Consider the following 25,932-nt stretch of genomic DNA (forward strand, 5'->3'; position numbering starts at 1 on the left):
GTCTAGGCCATTTCAGGGAAGGGTGGTTTCTTAATCTGGCTTCCTTCCTAGCCGATAGAGGTCAGAGGACAACAGCCACATGTTCCCACTGTTTCAGAAATGTAGGACACATATGTAGGATAATGGATGGATTCATTAGGATAATGAATGTTAAACATCTGAAGAGCCACACAAACCTGAACATGCTCTCAATGTCAATCAACAGATTTATGAAAAAGTTTCGGGGCTCAGTAATCTGTCACTCCTTAGATGCATTGTTTTTTACCGATAGTTATGATCTGTACGGTGACTTAAATAGCTAAAAGGGAAAAAAAGCTTCACAATGACCCTGGAAATCATGACCTATAGTATTGAAATTTCAAGGAACAACAACGAGAGCCATATTTTTTTGTCTATACACTCTAAAAAAAAAGGCTCGTAATCATAGGGGAACCTTTTTTAGTGCTATATAGCACCAATTTTGGTGCTTCAGTGGTTCTTCAGCGGTTCTTCAGAGGTGCTATATAGCACCTTAGTCAAAGAACCGGTGAAGAACCTCTGAAGAACCGCTGAAGAACCACTGAAGCACCAAAATTGGTGCTATATAGCACTGAAGAACCGCTGAAGAACCACTGAAGCACCAAAATTTGTGCTATATAGCACTAAAAAAGGTTCCCCTATGATTACGAGCCAAGAACCATTTTTGGTGCAATATAGAACCTTTTTTTTTTTAGAGTGTATGTTATGAGACAATAGCCAATTGAATTACTTCAAATTGTCTGATCATATGAAATTTTCTTTTGCAGTATTATTGGCTGTTAGTGCTGTCCAGATGTTTGGTTGGAATTGGCGAATCAAGCTACTCATCCATCTCTCCAACCATCATTGGTGACCTGTTCACAAACAACAAAAGGACCATGATGCTCTCTGTTTTCTACTTGGCCATCCCACTAGGAAGGTGAGTCCCAAATTTGAGCAATACCACTGAATGAAAATAAAAAAATCCATTATCAGGTACAATTACATCTATTCATTTTCTAGAATAAATTGGGTAAAGTCCTAGAAATATAATTTAATTTAGTTTTATCATCTAATTTCAGATGTGCAGATGTTCATTAGAGATGGTTTTACAATAGCACTTTATAATAGCACAATTATAATACGATCTGATATCCAACCAGATAATATTATTGCTATTTAACCAGCCATAATAAGAATTGTAATGTATATTGAGACTTTTGAAGTCAGGTTAGGTGAACTGTGGCTGAAGGGAACAGCTTCTGACAGCCAGATAATCACAGATACCATCTCAACTCAGTAAAGGTCAGTTGTGGAGAATTGAGCTCAAAACTGTGGGTTTTGGGTGGTCACAGCCTCAGATAGGCCAAATGGACAATGATATTCTAAATCTGTTTGCTACTGGGAAAGACTTTAAGCTCACCTATTTCGGTCACTTAACACAGGCCGTGGCATTTTCTTTTGTTCACTGAGGTGGAAAAACTGGAGAGAAAAGGGGGGAAACAACAGAGGAAAGGTGATAAATGCATGCATGTACGTGCATAGCATTTTTAGCTGTATTGCGTTCTCATACAGAATCTTGGAATTCAATTGTTAATCTGATGGGGAGACAAACAACAACATAAAATGTTAATGGCCGAACAAATTTTTAAGTTTTGACCATGCATTTGTATAACACAAAGTAGCTGTTCCCCCATTGAACTGAAGAAAAGAAATATCTGAACACAGCAGCTGCCACCATCAGGCCTGTTCTGAGGGCTAGTAATAGTATCGATGAGAGATTGAGTGCAGCTAGAGGAAAGGACGAGATGGAAAAATAGCCAACCCAGGAGAGTTTTGGTATTTGCGGGCTAGCTGGGTTCGGCCCTAACAAAGCGATCGACAGTACGAACAATAAGAGGTGATAGACTGGAGCGCTGCAGTGTGCCGCCTCACTTCCTGTCTAGCGCCCTGTTTATCTACAGTCAGGTTGTTACTGTTTCCAGGAAGAGAAAGGTTTGGCAGGAAATTTGAGTCCTCTTATGGGCATGGAAAACATTTTAGTTGCTAATAAACATAGAGGAACAGAGTAATAACGACAACTTGTGTTACAAATACATATGTACATATAGAAAATGTGGCACCACATCACAAATGCTTGAAATGAGTATCCAAAAACTCTCATCTAATCAAGAACATCAGTAAGGTACCAAGTGGCCATATTCCATTAATGCAGGGTTAGTTGTAACACACATGGTTTAAAACTTTCCACACATGCCAGGATGACGAAACTTAGTGTATTTACTAGTTGCCATACCAACATTATTTAGAGAAAAAATCTTTAGAAGATATCACTAAACGTTTATTTAACCATAGCAAAAGTACATTTCTTAAGTTTAGTTTTCATCTCTGTTTTTTGTGTTTATTTAAAATAAGACAAATCGGATATTATTTTAATCTTATATCTGTTATTTAACAGTTGAGATAGTTCTTAAATGCTGATCTAACCAGCAGAAGACACAAGCCGGGGTTAAATCCCAGTTGCGCAGGTGGGACATGTTGTAACACTGCGTTACAACCAGCCCCTATTTAAAATATGCTATTATATTCTATACTTTTATGAATTCTTTTGAGAAACCATGAGAGTCAATGTTCAGAAATGATTCATTATTATTATGTTTTGAACTATGCTGTAGAGCTGTATTTAGCTATGTGTTTGTTGTCAAACTCAAAAATGTGTATATTTTTAATGATTAAAAAATGCCATTATTTTATTTTTAAAAAGTATAATAATAATTTTATTGACAAAATATTTTAGGTTGTCTTGGATATTTTTTTGATTATATCAGGTAACATTTGAAGCTGTCATTTGGTCAAGTTACATTGTGCTCCTCACATGTTACAATGTACCCCACCTATGGGGCACGTTGTCACATTTCACTTCCATTCTTTCGGGGTAAATCAAGAAAAAAGTATACACTGTATTAATGAAACAAAACCACATAATTGTACTAGACATGTGTGAAATTAATATGGGAAAAAATAAATACTCTGAACCCCAAGTGGATTTACACAAACTGAGACAGTCAAAAAGCGTTAGGTTGTGTCCTGCTCTCCCCTACACAGTTATGTTTAGGCTTAATCAAGGGGTTCTTGACATTGAGGTCCAGTGGTCACTGTAGGCTCATGTTGAGAGCCATATGTTCGTGATGATAAGGTCCTATTGTTTGATGGGTCAGGTCAGGCTGGTCCATCAGTCGGTTATGCCAGGGGCAGTTAAAGGTAAACAATGTAGTTTACCTGCTGAGCGACACCCTGGTGCGAGTGTCTGGGAACACTGGAAGTGTATGTGAGGTTAGATGGTGGGAAGGACGCTCCAAATTTAAACAGAAGGAGTAAAATGCTGCAGTTATGCCAGACACACACACACAAAACAACAGGAGACTACAGTATCAAACCACTCTATAGGTATATAGTGTACAATTTAATATACAATACTATTCAAAAAGTTTGTGGTTGGTTAAAAAATATATTTTTTAAATAATGTTTTGGAAAGAAGGTGTTTAAGATCACCAAGGCTGCATTTATTTGATTTCTGGTATCGAAGAATGTTGTGAAATCAAAAGATAAATTCAGTTTACTTTATGTTTCTGTGGCTTCCTCATGCACTTACTAGTGCACTAGTGACAACATTGTAGGACCATAAACACTTTGAAAATGTGTGTTTAAATAGGTGTAATAATACGTTAAAATAGCAAAAAACTTTTCTTTTTGCTGCCTTTAGCCTTTTACAAACCAGTGAGGGTTGGTGACAGGTGTACAAACATGGGAAAGAGACAGACAGAGAGAGTGACTGAGAATGAGACTAATAATGAACCGGATGCTGAAAATATGGAGGAATACATTCAACCTGAAATTGAGAACTGATGGAAAGGAAAACTCTGAGACGCCCAATCAATTTTTTTTAAACAGACTCAGACTATGACCAAGAAGAGAAAACAATTCACACAACAGCCGATGACAGGCAGCTCAGTCAAATAACATCCAGCAACAGTCTCAAACCAGATAATCAGCATACAGATAGTATACAGAAAGAACAGATCACATGTGCTTCAGCCGTACCGAGATCATAACAGGGCAATTATGAACTTTATCAGACTATAAACAGGATGCAGAGCTGAGAGAGTTTGGTCTACGTCTGAAGAGATGTGACTCACAGATTCCTCAGATACCGACAGGGTCGAAATGATCCCACCTTGAGTGCTCGTCTTCCTCCTTTCCTTGCATCACTCATGTCAGGCAGTCTTGCCTTAGAAGAACTTTAAGGAAAGTTCATGAGACACATGCCGTATCCTACAGCCTCAGACGGGGATTCTCAGAATTAGGTCATCTGAACGTTTGATGTAAGCATTTCACCACAGTCCCCAAATCCATCCAAAACCCCAAGCGACACAGTGTGGGAAGCTGGTGTCTCTCTCAAGTCATCTCTCTTTCTCTTTCCCTCGGAGCTGATCTGTCATCATAAGCCCCTGAGTAATGCTAAGTGGTTGACTCTCTTACATAGCTAGAGGTGATGTTCAGTGTAAAGCCATTATCAGCAGCATTAGTATGCATGCTGAGTTCAGGCAGCCTACAAAGCGCATGAAAGTTTTAGGGTGCATGACACAGCTCTGGGTGGGAAAACAACCAGGGAGAGAAGAGAAAGACTCCAAAGAAAGAGAGAGGGACCAAGGGCACATGGCAAAACAGCTTATAGAAAAACCAGCCTAAGTTGGTCAGGCTGGTCTGGTTTGCTGGTTTTAGAGTGGTTTTGGACATTGACCACAAAATCTACACAAAATGAAAACCAGTTTGGGCTGGCTGCTAGATCAGCTAGTCTAGTTTAAGACAAGCTTGGGCAGGATAGGAGACCAGCTAGACTAGCTTATATCAATGTTATTAAACTGGGAAAAACTGAAACTAAATACATTTCTACATAAACGTTTGAATTTCATCAGTTAGCACAGGAATTTTGGAAGCCCTAATATACTAAAACTTAAAAACTCAAACTCAAATCGAAAAACTAAAAAAACAACAACTAGCTATTAAAAACTTAAATAACCCTGGCTCAGTCAGCTTAAATCATCTTAGACCAGCAAACCAGCTGGAGAGTGGATGTTTATGCCTAGAATATGATGTGTTTGCTTGTGTATAATGACATGTTTTGCTTTCTGTCCGCAGCGGTCTGGGCTACATCCTGGGATCCATTGCTAAAGATGCTGGAGGGGATTGGTACTGGGCGCTGAGGGTAAGAGCAGTTGAAATGTCTCCCTGTTTTTTATCAATATTTTAAAGGAAGCATGCACAGCCTCCACATATACACACGATTTCCTCTCGGCCTGGTCAAAAATATCCCTAAAACCCATGGCAGACAGGTGAATCCCGAAATACCTTCAGCCCGTCTCTTGAAAAAGCAACACAACATTCCTGCCCCCTTGAAGCCAGTGCAGTGAGCACTGACAACCCACAGCTAGCTCAAGTGCATTAATATAGCATTACCTCCAGCTCTCTCGGGTCCCGCTCATACACGCTATCCGTGAGTAATGCAGTAACAAGGTCTTCTCAGTTCTCGCTGCGGTCTTTGTACTGCAGAGACCCAGGAGAAGAGGGGGCTCACTTACACAGACCCTTTTGTTGTAGGATATTCCTCAGTAGCCTTGATGTATTACAGTGCTAACCCAAACCCGAGCACCTTTTAATGCAGCTAAAATTACTAATTTATGAAATGATTGAGTGAGAGGAAGGGAAGTGGTCTGCAACTTTTTGGGCAGCGGAAGAGAGAGAGCAAAAACAGCTTTTTGGAGAAAGTGAGAGGCCTCTGAGGTGCTTTAGATTCCTGTCTTTCTTCCTTCATTAGCTCAGTGCTGTTTTAAAACCAACCGCTTCTCGAGTTCAGTTCAAACTTTAACAGGTGAAGGCTCAAGTTAGCAGGTGGGCTTCATTACTTGTTCCTTTCTTGGGGTCATAAAGAATCGACCGAAGGTCTTATTGTGAACTTGAATTAAACTTGTTGTGTGGCTGCCTCTTAAAACTCCTGCGAGGTTCTGTTGTCGAGCTCTTAGGCCTAAAAGGGGACTTTAAGAGGAGCATTAAACCCTCTCAAGCTTACAAAAACACCTCTCTACATGACAGTTATATGACCCTCAAGAACATAAATGGCTTTATTTGGTAGCTAGTTCTTTTGCAAACAGTAGCGGAGCTCCTTTGTTTGAGCTCTTGGATGCAGTAAAACATTCCTTGAGGAGACAATTAATCATCACTAGCACTTTAAATGAGTATAAAAACAACAGACAGATGAAAAGGGACTCCATATCGGCCATATCCTGCTCTGAGAGGGGGAAAAAACACTGTGCCACTTTCCGCTTGTTTTGCAGGCCCCTGAAGAACTCAATCGCCTTCCGTTCTCGAAAGGGGAGTGTGTTTTTTTGTGGAGTGGAGGATTATATCATAATTCTTGAGAGCCATATCAATCTTCTGCAGGTCGGAGAGGGGAAATGCCAGGAGATATAGCACCTTGATCGCTCTTTCTTCGATTACACTCGTTCTTTGGCGTCCCAACTCTAACCTTAACAAGCACGAAAGAAGCTACAGCACTAGCTTGAGATTAGCAGGAAAGGGCAACGTCTGACAGAGTGCGAGACAGACTGCGAGACAGAGTTCAAGATGACTGATCAACACAGGCTTTGATATGAAACTAAACCAGAGAGGCAGGGAGGGATCTCCACAGTGTGACTGTTAGAAAATAGGTCCACTGCAAAGACCTCTTTTACGGCTGCTGGTTTTTCTAGTTACGGAGGGATAACAAGCCCAAATCCAGGCTTTAGCGAGACACTGCAGCTCTGTATCAAAAGCACTGCAGTGCACACAGAGACACATTCAGTCCACCGAATCACAGTATAGTGCAGGAAACAACAGCATGTCAATGGGACGCAGTGATCCGTTTCACTCTCATGCAGTTCTTTATAAAGATTTATAATGCTGAACACTACAAAAAAACTATACATGTGTATGTGTGTAATTATTCTCCAATATATTCTCAAACTTGTATTTAGAAAATGTATCTTGAATTAAGTTATGTAGTATATAATGTTGAAAACAGATTATTTAATAAACAGAAAGTACAGCATTTATTTGAAAGAATTTCGTTTTTTTGTACGAATTTAAAATCTTAAAGACTACAAACTTTTGAACAGTAGTGTATAATTCTTGAGATAGATTAGAGAGATTTTGCTTATACAAATGAATCTTGTTTTAACTTAATTCATCTTATTTTTTTTACCACAAAATAAGACTAAAGTACTGATTAGGAACTTTTTTTGTAGTGCAGGTGACTAAATCTTTACAAGAACACATATACTGCCATAAGACACAATTTTGAGCAGAGCTTTGCTTTAATGTACTATAAATGATCTCCAGGAGGATTGCGTCTGACAGACAGAATTGCTTTGGCTTTCACAAGCGACGGAGGCGCTTACGCTGCTTCCATGTGGGCGAGCGAACCAACAAAGACATGCACACACACACACACACACACATACACACACTGCTGTGCTGTAGCCATCAGGAAGGATGATAAAAGAGATAATAGCTCATGGCCTGGTGGACTGCAGCTGCTCCCACACAAGAGAGAAAACTGAGAAAGAAAACGAGAGGATGGAGTAAAGAAAAAAAATCACCTAATGGAGTCCACTTCACACTGCAGTCTAGTACCCTGCCAGCACTACACACCCTTATGTAAATATAAATAAAACTCCTCTGTAACATACAAAACCGTAAGCTAATCACAAAATACATAACACAACATTATGGACTCAACGAATAACTTGCTAGACCAAACAGGATGCGAGACAGTTTCTTATTGTTCAGCCCACAAGATTTGTTTAACCGACGGTACAGACTAATACAAGCAAAACTGTTTAGTCTAGTTAAAGCAAAGAGCACTGCACTGAAATGTTTTTTCTTCTACAAATTGTGTAAGAAGACTTATGTCTGGTTCAAGATATATTAACTGAAAATGTCATCAATTCTCAAGTCATTTGCTTCTCAAGTACTTCTTTTGTTTTAAGTATGTTTAGATATTGTTCCTGTAAACAAGGCATTAATAAGTAATACAAAACTCTGCAATATGGTCTTTTTTCCTTCTGTCTCAAGGTTTCTCCAATGTTGGGGTTGATTGCTGGGTTCCTCATCCTCATCTTTGTCCCTGAGCCGAAGAGAGGGAGTGCTGACCAACTCGCTGGACGTATAAAGACACGCACTTCCTGGCTCTGTGACATGAAAGCTCTTGCCAAAAAGTATGCCACTTGTTTATTCTTTTTTTCCCTACCCATCACTCAAGATTTAAATGAACCAAATGTCAAGGATTGGGGCGTACCAGATGCAATCACTTAATCAACTACTGAGTCAGAAATTGGGGCCATCAGTGTCTATTTTTACAGTCCTGCCTTCACTTGAACATGGTGACAGTTTATTGGAGTAGCTGGCATAGAATTTCAATTGCCAAGTAGTTCAAGTAGGTTCTGCTTATACTGTGGCGAGACAAACTATACTTAACTAAATTATAATTATATTCTATCATTTTAATTGATTGTATTTTTAAACACTTTTCCATTTATGAAAAAAAAATACACAATATCTAATATGACATTATCTAATTGTGTAAATATTATATACGCATATTGTATTTTTCCACCACTAGACCAACCATCTTTGTTGTTGTGACAACAAATGGATGTAGGCAATGGGCACATTATATGTCAACTACCCATTTCACATTGGTTAAAATAATTTCACCAAGTAGAACATGTTTCTGGATCAACATCATTGTTGATCCTGGAACAACATTTCAATCAACCAATCAAATTTGAGGGATAGTTCATGTCAAGTTTAGGCTTACAGCAAGGTTAGGGGCTTCTACTCCATTCTTATTCACCTATCATTTCCCTCTGATTTTAGGAAGAAATTATGAGTATGGTTAAGTTTAGGGGTAAGGATATGTTTTGGACTATGTTTTTAGACAGGAATGTTGTTCCAGGATCAACAATAGATGTCTTCCTTGGCAAAATCACAGCGACCATACAGAATACATTACGTCAGAGAGACATAAAGAGCAAAAATAACACAAAAACAGGAAATGCAAAAAAAAATTGTCACAAGGAAAACTCACGAATTATACATATTCATTCATTTTCTTTCTGCTCCCTAGCCGTAGTTATGTATTTTCATCTCTGGCATCGGCCGCAGTGTCATTTGCCACGGGGGCATTTGGGATCTGGATCCCGCAGTACCTAGTCAGAGCTCAGGTGGTGCAGAAGACAGCAGTGAGCTGCACCTATCAACCCTGCAGCAGCAGAGACAGGTCAGAACACACACACTCCACTTAAAAACCTAACGGTCAAACACAAACATTACACTTTTGACAACGACCATGTTTCTTTCTCATCTCCAGTTTGATATTTGGAGCCATCACCTGCGTGACGGGACTGTTGGGAGTGGTGATCGGCGCTGTGACCACAAGGCTCTGCCGTCAGAAGACGGAACGTGCCGACCCACTGGTGTGTGCAGTCAGCATGTTGGGCTCTGCTATCTTCATCTGCCTCATCTTTGTTGTGGCCAAGAAAAGCATTGTGGGAGCATATGTAAGTAGCTCTATACTTTGATCAGTTTCACTTTACTTCAAAAGTCTACACTGTAAAAAATTTGTAGAGTTAGTTATAAGTTAGTCTTTTTGATTTGTTGTCCATTAAAACAGACACACATATGTATATGTATGTGTGTATACTTGAAAAACAACAGATAAGATTATACTAGAATAGACTAGAATATTGGAATTGTGGTGGAACACTGTGGCCTGAATATATCTAGTACAACTCCCTTCTGACTCTCCTTGTATTACAATGAGTACTCTCAGTCAAAGTCTCAAATAAGGTCACATCTATTCAGAGTTCAATATAAGGCTTTAAACGATATAAAGTCTGTTGCATTCAGTGGATTTAACAGCCATAGTTGCTTGGCAGGGTTGTTAGGTCCAAACCCAACACTAAAAGAAAAAGAGCAACAGGCACTGCATACTTATTTAACAGGCATGTAAAGCAGGAAAAGGGAGCAGTTTTCACAGTTACTGCTGTGAAACAATAGACTGTGGCATTTGTGAGTCACTAATAGAGAAAAAGTTATGCTGCATTAGAAAACAAAGAAAAAATTCTACCAGGTCACATTCGTTCTTCCAACAAAAAACAATCAGGTCAGAACAAAATGCTGCACACTCCCTGAAGGGCCAAACTGGCCTGGGAATCTCGTAAGTGTTTATGATGAGAAAGTATTTTTAGAGACTGTTTGTCTTTCCTATGGACAAAAGAACCTGGTACACCGTGATAATGCCATCTCTCTGGTGTTATGTTTGAGAAACTCTAAGCTTATTCAGTGTTTGCCACCTTATCTTAACTATGAAAGACTCACTAACTGTACCCTCAACTGACCTGGATCTGCACCCTCTTGTTCCTTTGTTTAAAGTTGTGATGACTTTGAAAAGGTCCAAGCAAACAGTCTGACCTGGGGTGTCATGGACTCGTACCAATTTTGGGCTGGATTTTGATCTATAAATGGCAAGAACAAGAATAACAATTTATAGAATAATATATGAACTAAAGTTCAATTAAAAAATGTACACTGGCATTCAAAGGTTTGGGTTCAGGAAGTTTCTTGAGCAGCAAATCAGCCTATTAGAATGATTTGTGAATGATCATGTGACTCTGAAGACTGGATTAACGACTGCTGAAAATTCAGCTTTGACATCCCAGGAATACATTACGTTGTAAAATATATTAAAACAGAAACCAGTTATTTTAAAATGTGATAATATTTCACAACATTACTGTTTTACTGTAGTTTTTAATCAAATAATTGCAGCCTTGTTGAGCATAGGAGACTTAAAAAAACATGACCTAACCTAACCCTAAACATTAAAAATAAATTAGCTATCTCACTAAACTCTTAGGAAACAAAAACTTTGTGTTATTTAACATTCAAATGGAATATCACTCTATAGAAAATTGGAAAATGTGCAAATGAAAACGTGTTTCTGTCAATCTTACCGAGAGCAACAATCAGTCCAGATTTTACAGTATATTTCAAATGTAGGGTATTTATAGAAATGACTGACACATAATTTAGACACAGGCCCTCATGACATCTTGTCAAACAGGTAACATTACAGTGGCAGCTATATCCCAACTTAAGACATGAGCACCCCTTCAATAACCTGTCAAAAGGCTTCTGTAATTACATCCAAATGGAGCATACGAAAAACAAGGAATCCAAAACTTTAAGGAGGGAAAATATTTGGAGTGAGAAAATTTGATAGTGACAGATGTGCAGTCTGAGAATGTGACAGCACGCTGAAGCTCTGTCAGGGTCTGTTCCAGCAGGGACAGCTGCTGTCTCGTCAGCATGTTGGCTGATCACAGTTCAGTCCTTAACCAGAGTCCTGCTAGGCTTTACAGTTTTAGCCTGTCTGTCCGTCACGCTGTCTGAGCCTCAAGTCACTTCGGGACAGAGTTTCATACATGTCCAAACACACGCACAATTTCATGCTTTCATTTCCTCACCTTCTATTCAGATATTCTCTCACACTGGCATATAAATGGAAGGTTCTAGACCCAAAAACTAAAACCATTACCTCCAGTTTACACCCTGAAGTTATCTCTCTTTCAGCCCTGCTCAACATATCTCTCTGAGCCCAACATAAGACCCTGTCAAAGTCAGAACAGCCACTTGAATGATCAAATTCCCTTGCAACCTACAGTTCTCCTCACAATCCCGTCTGGTTTGACCCCAGCAGCTGCCGTCAGTCGTATTCTAGCCTCAGAGTTGTGGAGAGACCATCTACTTTCTGCCAAGTCACTAAGATTAGTGGAGATATTCAATGCTTGTGTCTCAGTCTGCCATATGCACCTTGAAAATCCAGACCAGACACTGTGGGATATCAGTTAATTTATGTGGGAATGCTTAAATCAGTTCTCGTGGGATTGCACAAATCTGTTGAAATAACTTGTTAAACGCGACACGTTTTCAGCCTCCAGACATTTTGAGTTCCACTCTAGTTTAATGCTAACCGCTTGTCTCTTTTTTACGGTTTGGAGCACAACATGGTTCTGTTGCCCTCGAATCAAAAATTGCATGTAACATAACCACAGCGTAATGACAGGTTTTCATATTCCACAACATTTATTGGGGTTTTTTGATTTAGTAGATGAGCCGGGTTAAGTTAGTCTTTGACCTACTGTAAGCCCTGCTATCTGTGTGTGTGTCTATATCTATCTCTATATACTTTGTGTGTGTGTGTGCGTGTGTGTGTATACAGTCACACTTTAGATTATGGTTCAATTCTCACTATTAACTACGACTTTTGCCTCAATACACTCCTAATTACTGCTTATTAATAGTTAGTAAGGTAGTTGTTACGTTTACGTACTGGGTAGGATTAAGGGGTGTAGATTAGAATATGGTCATGCAGAATAAGGCATTAATATGTGCTTTATAAGTACTAATAAACAGCCATTATACTAGTAATATGCAACTAGTTAATTGTGTGAATTGGACCCTACACTAAAGTGTTAGCACATATATACTCATATATACTGTATATATTCAAGAAAGAATTAAAATTGACCTTTTTTTCTTCTATTTTTTCCCTCTCGCTCTCTTTCTCCTCAGATCTGCATTTTCATCGGAGAGACGCTGCTCTTTTTGAACTGGGCCATTACAGCGGACATTTTAATGGTTCGTATTGAAAGCCTGTATTTATCTGCTGGTTCGAGTGGAAACTTTAAAGCCTTTAACTGTAACAAAAGTGGTCATCTTCTCAGGCTAGTTTCTTATTTTGAATTGTGAGATGCATGACTACGAGGTTTGGCATAGCCTGGGTGGGGCCCAAGACAAAATTGCTGCCTTTGATTGCACTTAATGGAAACGCCACTCATGGAAAATAAAACGGAATAACATTTTCAGTTTGGATGTTTTTGTGCGAAGGAAGTAAGTGAGTTAGAGAAACTCAGAGAGAGAAGCAGTAAACAGAGTGCATGTACGGTAGAGTGAAAGATTTAGCAAGAAAATCTATCATGAAGTTGAGTCAGCCAAGGTCTTACTGCATACTTACTGAACTCCAGTCAGCCTGGGTCAGTGTAAAGCGCTCTGACAGTGTCTGCTTAAGGGAGCACTCATGGTGCTTTCGTTTTCCTGTTTTGTTTTCAAGTGATTCTCACTGCTGTTTTCCTGTCACCTCTTTTCTTTCTCCAGTATGTTGTCATACCGACCAGAAGAGCCACTGCTGTTGCCTTCCAGGGCTTCACCTCACATTTACTAGGGGATGCTGGGAGCCCGTACCTCATTGGCCTGGTAAGAATGTCTCACACACAGGGTAGTGAACTGCAGTGCTTCCTGCTACAAGTAGGGACCGCGTGCGAATTATAGGGTGATTTTGGAGGGTCTGACCAGGCTAATGAAGGTTTGAAACCTCTAAAGGAAGTCTAAACAAAGATTGCAAGTGTATTTTTACATAAATACACCGGGCCTACAGCCTTTTCATACATTTCAAAACCGACAAAAGTCATGAAGAAGAATCAGCTTATTGACACTCAAGCTCTTTTGAAAGATACAGTACACAAGCTAACACTAGCTTTGAACATTTCTGACTTCATCTTTCTATACACAACATGATGTGTGGCTCTTTTTCTTGAGTTCACAATAGCAGAATTACACAAAAGCCCTCTGAAGGTTTTCCGTTCCTCATGATCTGCGTTTCTTTCCAGTAATACCTTTCCCCAGGAGACATCCTGTTTGTATATATGCCAGTCACCAGCTCATTCAAGGCTACATTCATCTACAAGTGTTCCCTTCGGTCTCTTAAACTCTTGTGTGCAACAATAAGCTATGCCGCTTTGTGCCGTGTGACATTTTGCTCTATGATTTTATACGCTGACCGTGGCTCCGTCTCCATTTTCCGATTTCCACTCTTGTTCATGTTAACAAAACAAAGGCAAACTGATCACAGTGCAACATAAATTCATCATTCTTCTTAACTCCGGAAAAAGCACACTGTGGTTCCTAGACTTCCGACTCCTGTAGACATTCCTTGCATTCCGAACAGGAGTCACTGGAGTTGATCCAATCTAAACAGTAAGTCCTGTGCGTGCTTTTGACAGGTTCAGAGCCCCCTGTCCTGTAGGGCTCAGGGCTCAGACCCATTGTTCACTTATTCCATTATCACTTTCAACCTCTTACAACAAAAGTGCATTTGCAATGCGTTTGCTCTTTATCTGTCTCACACATACAATATTCTGCAAGAGTGTGTCTTAAGCACACAGCAGGAAGTAAGAAGGGTGTCTAATCTGGCAGTATTGTTTATACAATATTTGTTTTATCTCTCCATCATTTGGTATTTGAACCACATGTCTAGCGCATTATTGATTTAATGACTTGACATAGAAAGTTCAAAGAACAGAATTTATTTGAAATAGAAATAATTTATAACATTACAATTTAATTTAATGCATCATTGTTTAATAAAAATATAAATTCTCTAAAAAAAACACTGACCCCTTCAACACTTCACTTTGTATTGGGTAAAAGTTTCTCCTACACGAATAAATATAAATGTAAAATATAGCTGCAAGCAGCAATACCGGGGCCAAGCGCAAAGAAGAAGACAAGACATGCCAAAATGGCTGGCAGTGTCAGATCAACTGGAGCAATGAGCAATTAATCACGTTTTAAGATGATTTTAAGCAAAAGGCTGAAAATGCATTGTAGTCTGAGAGTGTCAGACCAACTGCAACAATTAACAATTATACAGTTTAACAAGATTAGGCAAAATGGCTGAAATATCATATATTGAGTCACTGATAATGTAAGTTAATGGTTTATCACTTTTGACCAATACTTTGACCAGTTACGAAATGTATGTGGTGTGGTCAGAATAAGGGAACAATGACACATGCAAAGTTTGATGCCAATATGTCAAAGCATTGCAGAGATACAGCCTCAAGAGTCATTTTGGCATAATGGCTCAACTTCGTCACTGCGGTTTACAAAAATGGTTTCATCTATTGATGCAAAATCCATAACTTTTTGTTGACACAGTCTGAAGATGATACGATTCGATTTTGGTGGAAATTGGACAAACGGTCTAGGATGAGTTTGAAAAAGTAGGTTTTGATCAAATAAGAACATTGAGGACAGGATGTTTGACCAAATATGGAAAAATTAGTATCTCTGTTCTCGGCATGAGCCAATGACTGTATTATGACCAGTTTCATTAAACTAGGCTAATTTAATCAAAAGTTATTAGCATGTTTGTAAATTTTGTTATAACCTCTGACCACAAGGTGGCACTGCCCCAAAACGTTTTGAGTACCTTCAAAGCATGGTGCGGAAGACATGATTTTTGGACAAACAGTTCAAAAGTTATAAGCAAAAATAGCCATTTTTTGTATCTCCGGACCAGTAGGTGGCGCTGCGCCGAAACGCTGCATGTTGCTTCAGGTCATGCTTGTGATGACATATACCAAGATTGGTTTGAATACGATAAAGCATTGTGGAGATATAGGCTTATGAGTGTTTTTGCAACCGCTACGCAAATTTTGTGTGCGCGTTTATCGAAAACGATTTGACAAATCAACTTGATTTGCAAGATTTTTTGTCAGCATGGTCTGAAGATGATCTGGTTCAATTTTCGTGCAAATCGGACAAACCGTCTAGGACGAGTTCGTAAAAGTAGGTTTTTTGGAAAATTAAAAATGGCGGGGAAATTATCATGACCAAAAATGACATCATAGGTTGCAATTAAATCGGCATGAGCCAATGACTCTATTATGACCAGTTTCAATATACTAGGCTAATTTAATCAAAAGTTATTAGCATTTTTGTCAAGTTTGTTATATCTTTTGACCACAAGGTGGCACTGCCCTAAAACTTTTTGAGTACCTTCAGGGCATAGCAAGGAAGTCACATACCGAGTTTAGTAACAATATACTAATGCATTTGTAAAATATAGCATTTTTTGACAAAATTCAAAATGGCCGACAGCCAAAATGGCCGATATGGTAAAATTGAATATCAGACGACTCGGCATGCCGTCCTGAATGTATCGAGACCACTTTTATGATTTTTGGACAAACAGTTCAGAAGTTATAAGCAAAAATAGCAATTTTTCGTATCTCCGGACCAGTAGGTGGCGCTGCGCCGAAACGCTGTATGTTGCCTCAAGTCATGCTTGTGATGACATGTACCAAGTTTGGTTTGAATACGATAAAGCGTTGCGGAGATATTGCCTTAAGAGTGTTTTTGCAACCACTACGTAAAATTTGTTTGCGCGTTTATCGCAAATGATTTGACGAATCAACTTGATTTGCAAGATTTTTTGTCAGCATGGTCTGAAGATGATCTGGTTCAATTTTCGTGCAAATCGGATGAACCGTCTAGGACGAGTTCGTAAAAGTAGGTTTTTCGGAAAATTCAAAATGGCGGGAAAATTTTTATGACGGAAAATGACGTCATAGGGTGCAATAGAATCGTCTTGAGCCAAGGAATCAGAGGAAAAAAGAATTTTGTTTCTAGCCCTTATGGTTCAAAAGTTATTAGCATAAACATGAGTAAAATTTTGGACTGATGGTGGCGCTAGAGGGATTGAGTTTGAGACTCCAAATTTGCTACGGTGACATTTCAGACTGTCCTCTATTAGTGTGCCAAATTTCACAACTTTTTACCATACGGTTCTATGGGCTGCCATTGACTTCGTGGCGGAAGAAGAAGAAGAAGATGAATAATAAATATAGCTGCAAGCAGCAATACCGGGGCCAAGCGCAAAGAAGAAGACAAGACATGCCAAAATGGCTGGCAGTGTCAGATCAACTGGAGCAATTAGCAATTAATCACGTTTTAAGATGATTTTAAGCAAAAGGCTGAAAATGTATTGTAGTCTGAGAGTGTCAGACCAACTGCAACAATTAACAATTATACAGTTTAAGAAGATTAGGCAAAATGGCTGAAATATCATATATTGAGTCACTGATAATGTAAGTTAATGGTTTATCACTTTTGACCAATAGGTGGCACAGATACGAAATTGATGTGGTGTGGTCAGAATAAGGGAACAATGACACATGCAAAGTTTGATGCCAATATGTCAAAGCATTGCAGAGATACAGCCTCAAGAGTAATTTTGGCATAATGGCTCAACTTCGTCGCTGCGGTTTACAAAAACGGTTTCATCTATTGATGCAAAATCCCTAACTTTTTGTTGACATAGTCTGAAGATGATACGATTAGATTTTGGTGGAAATTGGATAAACGGTCTAGGATGAGTTTGAAAAAGTAGGTTTTGATCAAATAAGAACATTGAGGACAGGATGTTTGACCAAATATGGAAAAATTAGTATCTCTGTTCTCGGCATGAGCCAATGACTGTATTATGACCAGTTTCATTAAACTAGGCTAATTTAATCAAAAGTTATTAGCATGTTTGTAAATTTTGTTATAACCTCTGACCACAAGGTGGCACTGCCCCAAAACTTTTTGAGTACCTTCAAAGCATGGTGCGGAAGACATGAATTTTGGACAAACAGTTCAAAAGTTATAAGCAAAAATAGCCATTTTTTGTATCTCCGGACCAGTAGGTGGCGCTGCGCCGAAACGCTGCATGTTGCCTCAGGTCATGCTTGTAATGACATATACCAAGATTGGTTTGAATAAGATAAAGCGTTGTGGAGATATAGGCTTATGAGTGTTTTTGCAACCGCTACGCAAAATTTGTGTGCGCGTTTATCAAAAACGATTTGACAAATCAACTTGATTTGCAAGATTTTTTGTCAGCATGGTCTGAAGATGATCTGGTTCAATTTCTGTGCAAATCGGACAAACCGTCTAGGACAAGTTCGCAAAAGTAGGTTTTTTGGAAAATTAAAAATGGAGGGGAAATTATCATGATTGAAAATGACATCATAGGGTGCAATTGAATCGGGATGAGCCAATGACTCTATTATGACCAGTTTCAATATACTAGGCTAATTTAATCAAAAGTTATTAGCATTTTTGTCAAGTTTGTTATATCTTTTGACCACAAGGTGGCACTGCCCTAAAACTTTTTGAGTACCTTCAGGGCATGGCATGGAAGTCACATACCGAGTTTAGTAACAATACACTAATGCATTTGTAAAATATAGCATTTTTTGACAAAATTCAAAATGGCCGACAGCCAAAATGGCCGATATGGTAAAATTGAATATCAGACGACTCGGCATGCCGTCCTGAATGTAACGAGACCACTTTTATAATTTTTGGACAAACAGTTCAGAAGTTATAAGCAAAAATTGCATTTTTTCGTATCTCCGGACCAGTAGGTGGCGCTGCGCCGAAACGCTGTATGTTGCCTCAAGTCATGCTTGTGATGACATGTACCAAGTTTGGTTTGAATACGATAAAGCGTTGCGGAGATATTGCCTTAAGAGTGTTTTTGCAACCGCTACGTAAAATTTGTTTGCGCGTTTATCGCAAATGATTTGACGAATCAACTTGATTTGCAAGATTTTTTGTCAGCATGGTCTGAAGATGATCTGGTTCAATTTTCGTGCAAATCGGATGAACCGTCTAGGACGAGTTCGTAAAAGTAGGTTTTTCGGAAAATTCAAAATGGCGGGAAAATTTTTATGACGGAAAATGACGTCATAGGGTGCAATGGAATCGTCTTGAGCCAAGGAATCAGAGGAAACAAGATTTTTGTTTCTAGCCCGTATGGTTCAAAAGTTATTAGCATAAACATGAGTCAAATTTTGGACTGATGGTGGCGCTAGAGGGATTGAGTTTGAGACTCCAAATTTGCTACGGTGACATTTCAGACTGTCCTCTATTAGTGTGCCAAATTTCACAACTTTTTACCATACGGTTCTATGGGCTGCCATAGACTTCGTGGCGGAAGAAGAAGAAGAAGAAGAAGATGAACAAGCAGCAATACCGGGGCCAAGCGCAAAGAAGAAGACAAGACATGCCAAAATGGCTGGCAGTGTCAGATCAACTGGAGCAATGAGCAATTAATCACGTTTTAAGATGATTTTAGGCAAAAGGCTGAAAAATGCATTGTAGTCTGACAGTGTCAGACCAACTGCATCAATGAACAATTATACAGTTTAAGAAGATTAGGCAAAATGGCTGAAATATCATATACAGAGTCACTGATAATATAAGTTAATGGTTTATCACTTTTGACCAATAGGTGGCACAGTTACGAAATTGATGTGGTGTGGTCAGAATAAGGGAACAATGACACATGCAAAGTTTGATGCCAATATGTCAAAGCATTGCAGAGATACAGCCTCAAGAGTCATTTTGGCATCATGCCTCAAATTTGTCGCTGCGGTTTACAAAAACAGTTTCATCTATTGATGCAAAATCCCTAACTTTTTGTTGACACAGTCTGAAGATGATACGATTCAATTTTGGTGGAAATTGGACAAACGGTCTAGGATGAGTTTGAAAAAGTAGATTTTGATCAAATAAGAACATTGAGGACAGGATGTTTGACCAAATATGGCAAAATTAGTATCTATGTTCTCGGCATGAGCCAATAAATGTATTATGACCAGTTTCATTAAACTAGGCTAATTTAATCAAATGTTATTAGCATGTTTGTAAATTTTGTTATAACCTCTGACCACAAGGTGGCACTGCCCCAAAACTTTTTGAGTACCTTCAAAGCATGGTGCGGAAGACATGATTTTTGGACAAACAGTTCAAAAGTTATAAGCAAAAATAGCCATTTTTTGTATCTCCGGACCAGTAGGTGGCGCTGCGCCGAAACGCTGCATGTTGCCTCAGGTCATGCTTGTGATGACATATACCAAGATTGGTTTGAATATGATAAAGCGTTGTGGAGATATAGGCTTATGAGTGTTTTTGCAACCGCTACGCAAAATTTGTGTGCGCGTTTATCAAAAACGATTTGACAAATCAACTTGATTTGCAAGATTTTTTGTCAGCATGGTCTGAAGATGATATGGTTCAATTTTCGTGCAAATCGGATGAACTGTCTAGGACGAGTTCGCAAAAGTAGGTTTTTTGGAAAATTAAAAATGGCGGGGAAATTATCATAACCGAAAATGACATCATAGGGTGCAATTGAATCGGCATGAGCCAATGACTCTATTATGACCAGTTTCATTATACTAGGCTAATTTAATCAAAAGTTATTAGCATTTTTGTCAAGTTTGTTATATCTTTTGACCACTAGGTGGCACTGCCCTAAAACTTTTTGAGTACCTTCAGGGCATGGCATGGAAGTCACATACCGAGTTTAGTAACAATACACTAATGCATTTGTAAAATATAGCATTTTTTGACAAAATTCAAAATGGCCGACAGCCAAAATGGCCGATATGGTAAAATTGAATATCAGACGACTCGGCATGCCGTCCTGAATGTAACGAGACCACTTTTATAATTTTTGGACAAACAGTTCAGAAGTTATAAGCAAAAATTGCATTTTTTCGTATCTCCGGACCAGTAGGTGGCGCTGCGCCGAAACGCTGTATGTTGCCTCAAGTCATGCTTGTGATGACATGTACCAAGTTTGGTTTGAATACGATAAAGCGTTGCGGAGATATTGCCTTAAGAGTGTTTTTGCAACCGCTACGTAAAATTTGTTTGCGCGTTTATCGCAAATGATTTGACGAATCAACTTGATTTGCAAGATTTTTTGTCATCATGGTCTGAAGATGATCTGGTTCAATTTTCGTGCAAATCGGATGAACCGTCTAGGACGAGTTCGTAAAAGTAGGTTTTTCGGAAAATTCAAAATGGCGGGAAAATTTTTATGACGGAAAATGACGTCATAGGGTGCAATGGAATCGTCTTGAGCCAAGGAATCAGAGGAAACAAGATTTTTGTTTCTAGCCCGTATGGTTCAAAAGTTATTAGCATAAACATGAGTCAAATTTTGGACTGATGGTGGCGCTAGAGGGATTGAGTTTGAGACTCCAAATTTGCTACGGTGACATTTCAGACTGTCCTCTATTAGTGTGCCAAATTTCACAACTTTTTACCATACGGTTCTATGGGCTGCCATAGACTTCGTGGCGGAAGAAGAAGAAGAAGATGAATAATAATAATAAGAACGGGAACGGTTTCAATAGGTGCCTTCGCACCTTCGGTGCTTGGCCCCTAATAATAAGAACGGGAACGGTTTCAATAGGTGCCTTCGCACCTTCGGTGCTTGGCCCCTAATTATAGGGGAATTAAGTCCATGATCTTGCTGTTGTTCACTTAAGTCACAGTGTTAGCAGCCCACCACATTCCCTCTGCTCTGTAAAAACACCCTACCTGCGGACAGACAGCTGGCAGTGTGGTAATAATGCAGCCACATGTTTTGTGACGTTTTATGTATGCTTAGTTCACATGACTCAGTTGCTCTCTGGGAATACAATGATCTTCTCAGTTACCTCTAAGATAGAGGGTACATCTTCAGAAGAAGCGTGTGGGCATTCTGGCCTGTCAAATCCAGCAATGTAGGACCGAGTCATGCATCAACAGTTACTTGATAATTTCACTCCGGAGGTCTGGCATGTTAGTGTGATGGTGGCTGTGACGTACTTCTGTCCTAAAAAAAAAAAAAACCCTGCCAGCTCTGAATTATAAAAAGAAGAACAGTTTTCAGAGAAAAACCACAGGAACTTTGACACTGGGAAGTGACACTATAGTTTTTCCAGACATTATACTAAGAGTGCTGTTGTGTGAGAAGGGGCATTCAATAGCTTACTGAAGACTACTGGAAAGAGACTTAAGAACATGTGGCAGGCAGACAACACTTTCTTAAAAGTGAACAATATGTGCACTAATACTGTGAATGAATAACATTTCCTAAATACCTGGTAACGCTTCATTTAACTCTAACTAAAAACATTCATAGTACCTGTGAATCTATACCCTTAGGTATAGTGGGTGGTGTAATTATCTATAAAAATAGACTATCAGTGCAATCTACCATCTTTTTTTTGCAAAAAAAACCTCATTAGACACGCACCACAGATGTTCAACCTCAGCCCTATTTTTATCAGTAGAAATAGTTCAACATTAATGTTTGGCATCATAAAAGCTGAGATATACACATAATGCAGGAGTGTGGTCTGAACACACACACAAACATGTTTACTTAGTTATATAAATGGGGACATTCCACAGACTTCTATTGTTTTTATATGCAGCTTGTTATAACCTAACCATAACAGAAAACATTATGCATTTTTACAATAACATTTTTTTTATATTTATTTTTATAAATTAAGATGCTTTTGTTATATTTAACTTACTTCTGGGGACGAATTTGTCTCTAAAATATGGTTAAGTAGGTGCACACACACACACACACACACACACACACACACACACACACAGAGACCTCACTGTCATCACCCACTCATACACCTTTTAGCGTCAGGCTGTCAGCATTCTTACCCTATCCATGAGACCCGCACGCTAGTGCTGATGCTAACAGATTAGCCATGCTAAAGTGAGTTAGATGGACTCTGAGGAGCCCTGCTAAACATCATTGAATGCTGCTATCAGTGTCTTTGTCAAAATATACATATTTTGCTTTATTTTGTAATAATATAATATGCTAGAATGGCTTGAACAAAGCATTTCATTTTATCAGAGTAGCACTAGAAACATGAGTTTTGTGGTCTTAAGTCCATAAGCAAGTGTACTCTGGTGTACTCATAGAAGTTGACTAAATTAATTTTAGCAGATGTACGCATTTAAAAATGATCTTCCAGGAAAATGGAACAAAAATATTGCTGACTCATCCTGCACACTATTTTTGTACAATCAAATGCTCACTAGAGTGACAATATCCCTCGCTAATATTACATAGGAAATATGTTGTGTGGTTTTTAACATTAAGAACCAGTTTCTGACTGTAAGACTGGAGAAAACTGTAAGAGATGGCAACTCTCTGAGAAAACAAAGGAAATTAACATCTGAACTCTCTCTTGTGAAATCACCATCCCCAACCAAGTTGATCACCCAAGTATTGCCTTAATTTACATTTCATTCCCCTCACCCCCATCTCTCTCCACATGTTGAAATTCACCCAACATCTTGAGGGAGCAAACAGCATAACATTTAATCAGATTATGATAAATTGAAACATAAACGAAATGCCTCCTTAACTGAATCAATAGTTTAATTAATGGTAATTGTATTTTTTATAGATGTATTGACTTCCTATTGAACAGATACCAATTGCTTAAGACAAGATAACACAAGGATTAACCGTTCACCCAGTAACTGATTGACACAGCACAGCTCACGACGACAATATTAGGAAGTTAATTATTGCATTAATGTCGCTGATGGCTAACAGCAGACTTTTCCTTTGTTTGCTAATGAGTTCTCTTTTTTTTGTGTCTCTATGTGTTCCTGCAGATATCAGACTCACTGCAGCAGAGCTATGCTACATCAGCTTTATGGAAGTTCCTGAGCTTGGGATATGCCCTCATGCTCTGCCCCTTTGTCATCGTTCTGGGGGGGATGTTCTTCCTCGCTACCGCCCTTTTCTACCTCGACGATCGTGACAAAGCGGAGAAACAGTGAGTGCCTAAGCCTTTACTCATAACCTTGATAGCTAACAGTAATTCAGTCTAGTCATTGTTCTAATGTCATCGAGGTGATTCCGTTTCAAGGGTCCTCACTTTACATTCCTAAATGGGGCTATCATTTCTCATTTCCTCCACTGACAATGACAATCAGGTTACCATGGTGATTTTGGTAGCCATGGCCATTTCTATGTGCCTGGTGAATAGCCTCAGGTGGATAGATAATCTGTGAGGATGAACGAGGTGAATAGATGGACAGAGATTTAGACGTATTCTCAAACAAAGACACTCTGCATAAGTGGTCTGCCAAGGGGGAAATGACACATCACATGCGTTACATATGACCTGTAGTAGATCAAGTGCTTCCCTCAAATCATTAACTGTTATTTCAGTACACTAGCATTGGGTCGAGACAAGCTAAGCAAGTTAATGAATATAGCATTTACAGAAAGTGTTTGCAAGACTTTGTCCAGTAAAAACAGTCATGGCGACGTGGGAGGAATTGAACGTCAAATAAACCTCAGTGTTGTCTTCAGCTATTCAATCTACCCAGACATGTAATTTAATTTTAACATGTCATACATAAGCCATTATGAGATACTATGTTTATAGTATTAAGCCCTATATATGTATATTTACACATAGACATTTTAAAACAGACCTTTATCTAAAACATATGCTGGTTTGGGTATGAAAGAGTCCCATTCCCTTAAAAGGTAAAGACAAACATGATACCCAAACTTTGCGACTCACTTTCCTTTTTGCGGCAGTCTTTTATCAAGTGGATTTCCTGTGTGTGTTGCCACTCAAAAATGACTTCCTTCCTGTCTGCTTGGGGACATTTTTAGGCAGGGTGGTATGTTGGATTACTGCGGAAGATCTTCCCACGATAGGTCTTAGTGACGGCCCAGGAGGTTGACTTTTCTTCTTGTCTCGCCATTTATTACAACAGGCAGATTAATCATTATAGTCATTCTTCAAGGAGCTACTCAACAAGATTATTTAATGTTCTTTTTCCTGCTATATATCATAAGTAGTGGAATATAATACAAATAGTATACTTGAAACCACAGATACATGTCTTGAATAAATCAATCTTAGCAATGAATAAATCTCACTAAAAAAGTTGTTGGAGTCAAACAGAATAATATATAACTGACTTTTTCAAGTAGGTTTCCCTGAACCCTTCCCACTTCTACTATTGGTCAGACAAACAGATAGCCCTGCTTAAACCAAACGTCACTTCAGATGTAAAAGAAATGACAAAAACACTTTACATTTAAATTTAGAATATGAAAATAAAACTTCACTTTTGAGTTTAAAATAAATGTGACAAAAATACTTCACTTTTAAGTTTAACAATATAACAAGTGAAGGTGTATCCTTAAAGACATTGAAAGCAGTTGACTCCCACAGTTGGTTGTAGATTATACAGGACTTTTACCACACCATTGGCTCTATGTAGCCAACATGGTTTAAAATAGGCACTGAATTGCAGCTATATATGCCATGTAATGATCTGCAATATCATGCATGCCAAAAGCAGCAGCTACAGATTAAAGCAGTTATGTTTGTGGATAAACTATAAGCTTATATCCAGCCGTCATGAGCCTGTGCATTTATACATTAAATCTTTCCAACCAATACTCTTGCATAACACCCTTCTCACAGTTTTTCATAAGCATTGCATCATCACGAGGTTTAATCGAGTCTAAAAATAGCATTGTAACTGTGCTGCTTCAGGCCCAGTAGTTCTTTATTCACAAATATCTTGTTACGTGAATGTAGCGTGTTCGTTTGTCTTCCTCTATTTATAGACGCAACATGCAAAATGAAAGGCATTCACTGGAGCGGAGGAATATATATTGAGCTTGAAGAGTACTTTATTTCTAGGTTGTTAGCTGTTTTGGGCCTAGAGGGAGCCATTTATAGTGCGGGGAAAATACACACACACATGCAATTGTGTCATATCCTTTTCTGCCTGGAATCACTTGGCATTGTGTCCATGGGGACGTACTGAATATATAAGCATCCCTGAACTGTGTGTTAAAGCACAAGCAGTCTGTAGGGAAGACAATCACACTGCCATGAAGTGTCCTCATTGAGTAGATTAGGTTATCTTATAATAGAGCCAAGAAGAAAGTCAAGAAGCTGAGATAATAATTACTTCTCAGAATTAGTGTTTCTTGCATCAAGAATCTCAAACTTAACTAACTTTCATCACTTCAGGTTTCATTAATGTTGCTGTGAATTTGCTTTGTAAATTAAAGCTTGAGTT

General features: G+C 38.8%; 1 protein-coding gene across 2 annotated transcripts in view; it reads left to right on the forward strand.

Moving 5' to 3' along the window:
• Positions 1 to 25,932, forward strand: part of spns2 (SPNS lysolipid transporter 2, sphingosine-1-phosphate) — an 87,403-nt gene that overhangs the window by 55,920 nt on the left and 5,551 nt on the right. Inside the window, exons 4-11 of one of the 2 annotated variants that reach the window (XR_013816435.1) lie at positions 786 to 937; positions 5,197 to 5,263; positions 8,167 to 8,309; positions 9,221 to 9,373; positions 9,464 to 9,653; positions 12,730 to 12,795; positions 13,312 to 14,679; positions 21,292 to 21,660. Coding sequence is in view for 1 of the 2 variants with exons in the window: in XM_079816209.1 (XP_079672335.1) it covers positions 786 to 937; positions 5,197 to 5,263; positions 8,167 to 8,309; positions 9,221 to 9,373; positions 9,464 to 9,653; positions 12,730 to 12,795; positions 13,312 to 13,410; positions 23,485 to 23,648 (1,034 nt within the window). In the remaining variant the exon portion in view is untranslated. Of the gene's footprint in view, positions 1 to 785; positions 938 to 5,196; positions 5,264 to 8,166; positions 8,310 to 9,220; positions 9,374 to 9,463; positions 9,654 to 12,729; positions 12,796 to 13,311; positions 14,680 to 21,291; positions 21,661 to 23,484; positions 23,649 to 25,932 lie in introns of those variants that run through there. The other variant, XM_079816209.1, reaches the window with a different exon arrangement.

Source organism: Gobio gobio (genome assembly GCF_949357685.1).
Source record: "Gobio gobio genome assembly, chromosome: 4".
Classification (NCBI taxonomy): domain Eukaryota; kingdom Metazoa; phylum Chordata; class Actinopteri; order Cypriniformes; family Gobionidae; genus Gobio; species Gobio gobio.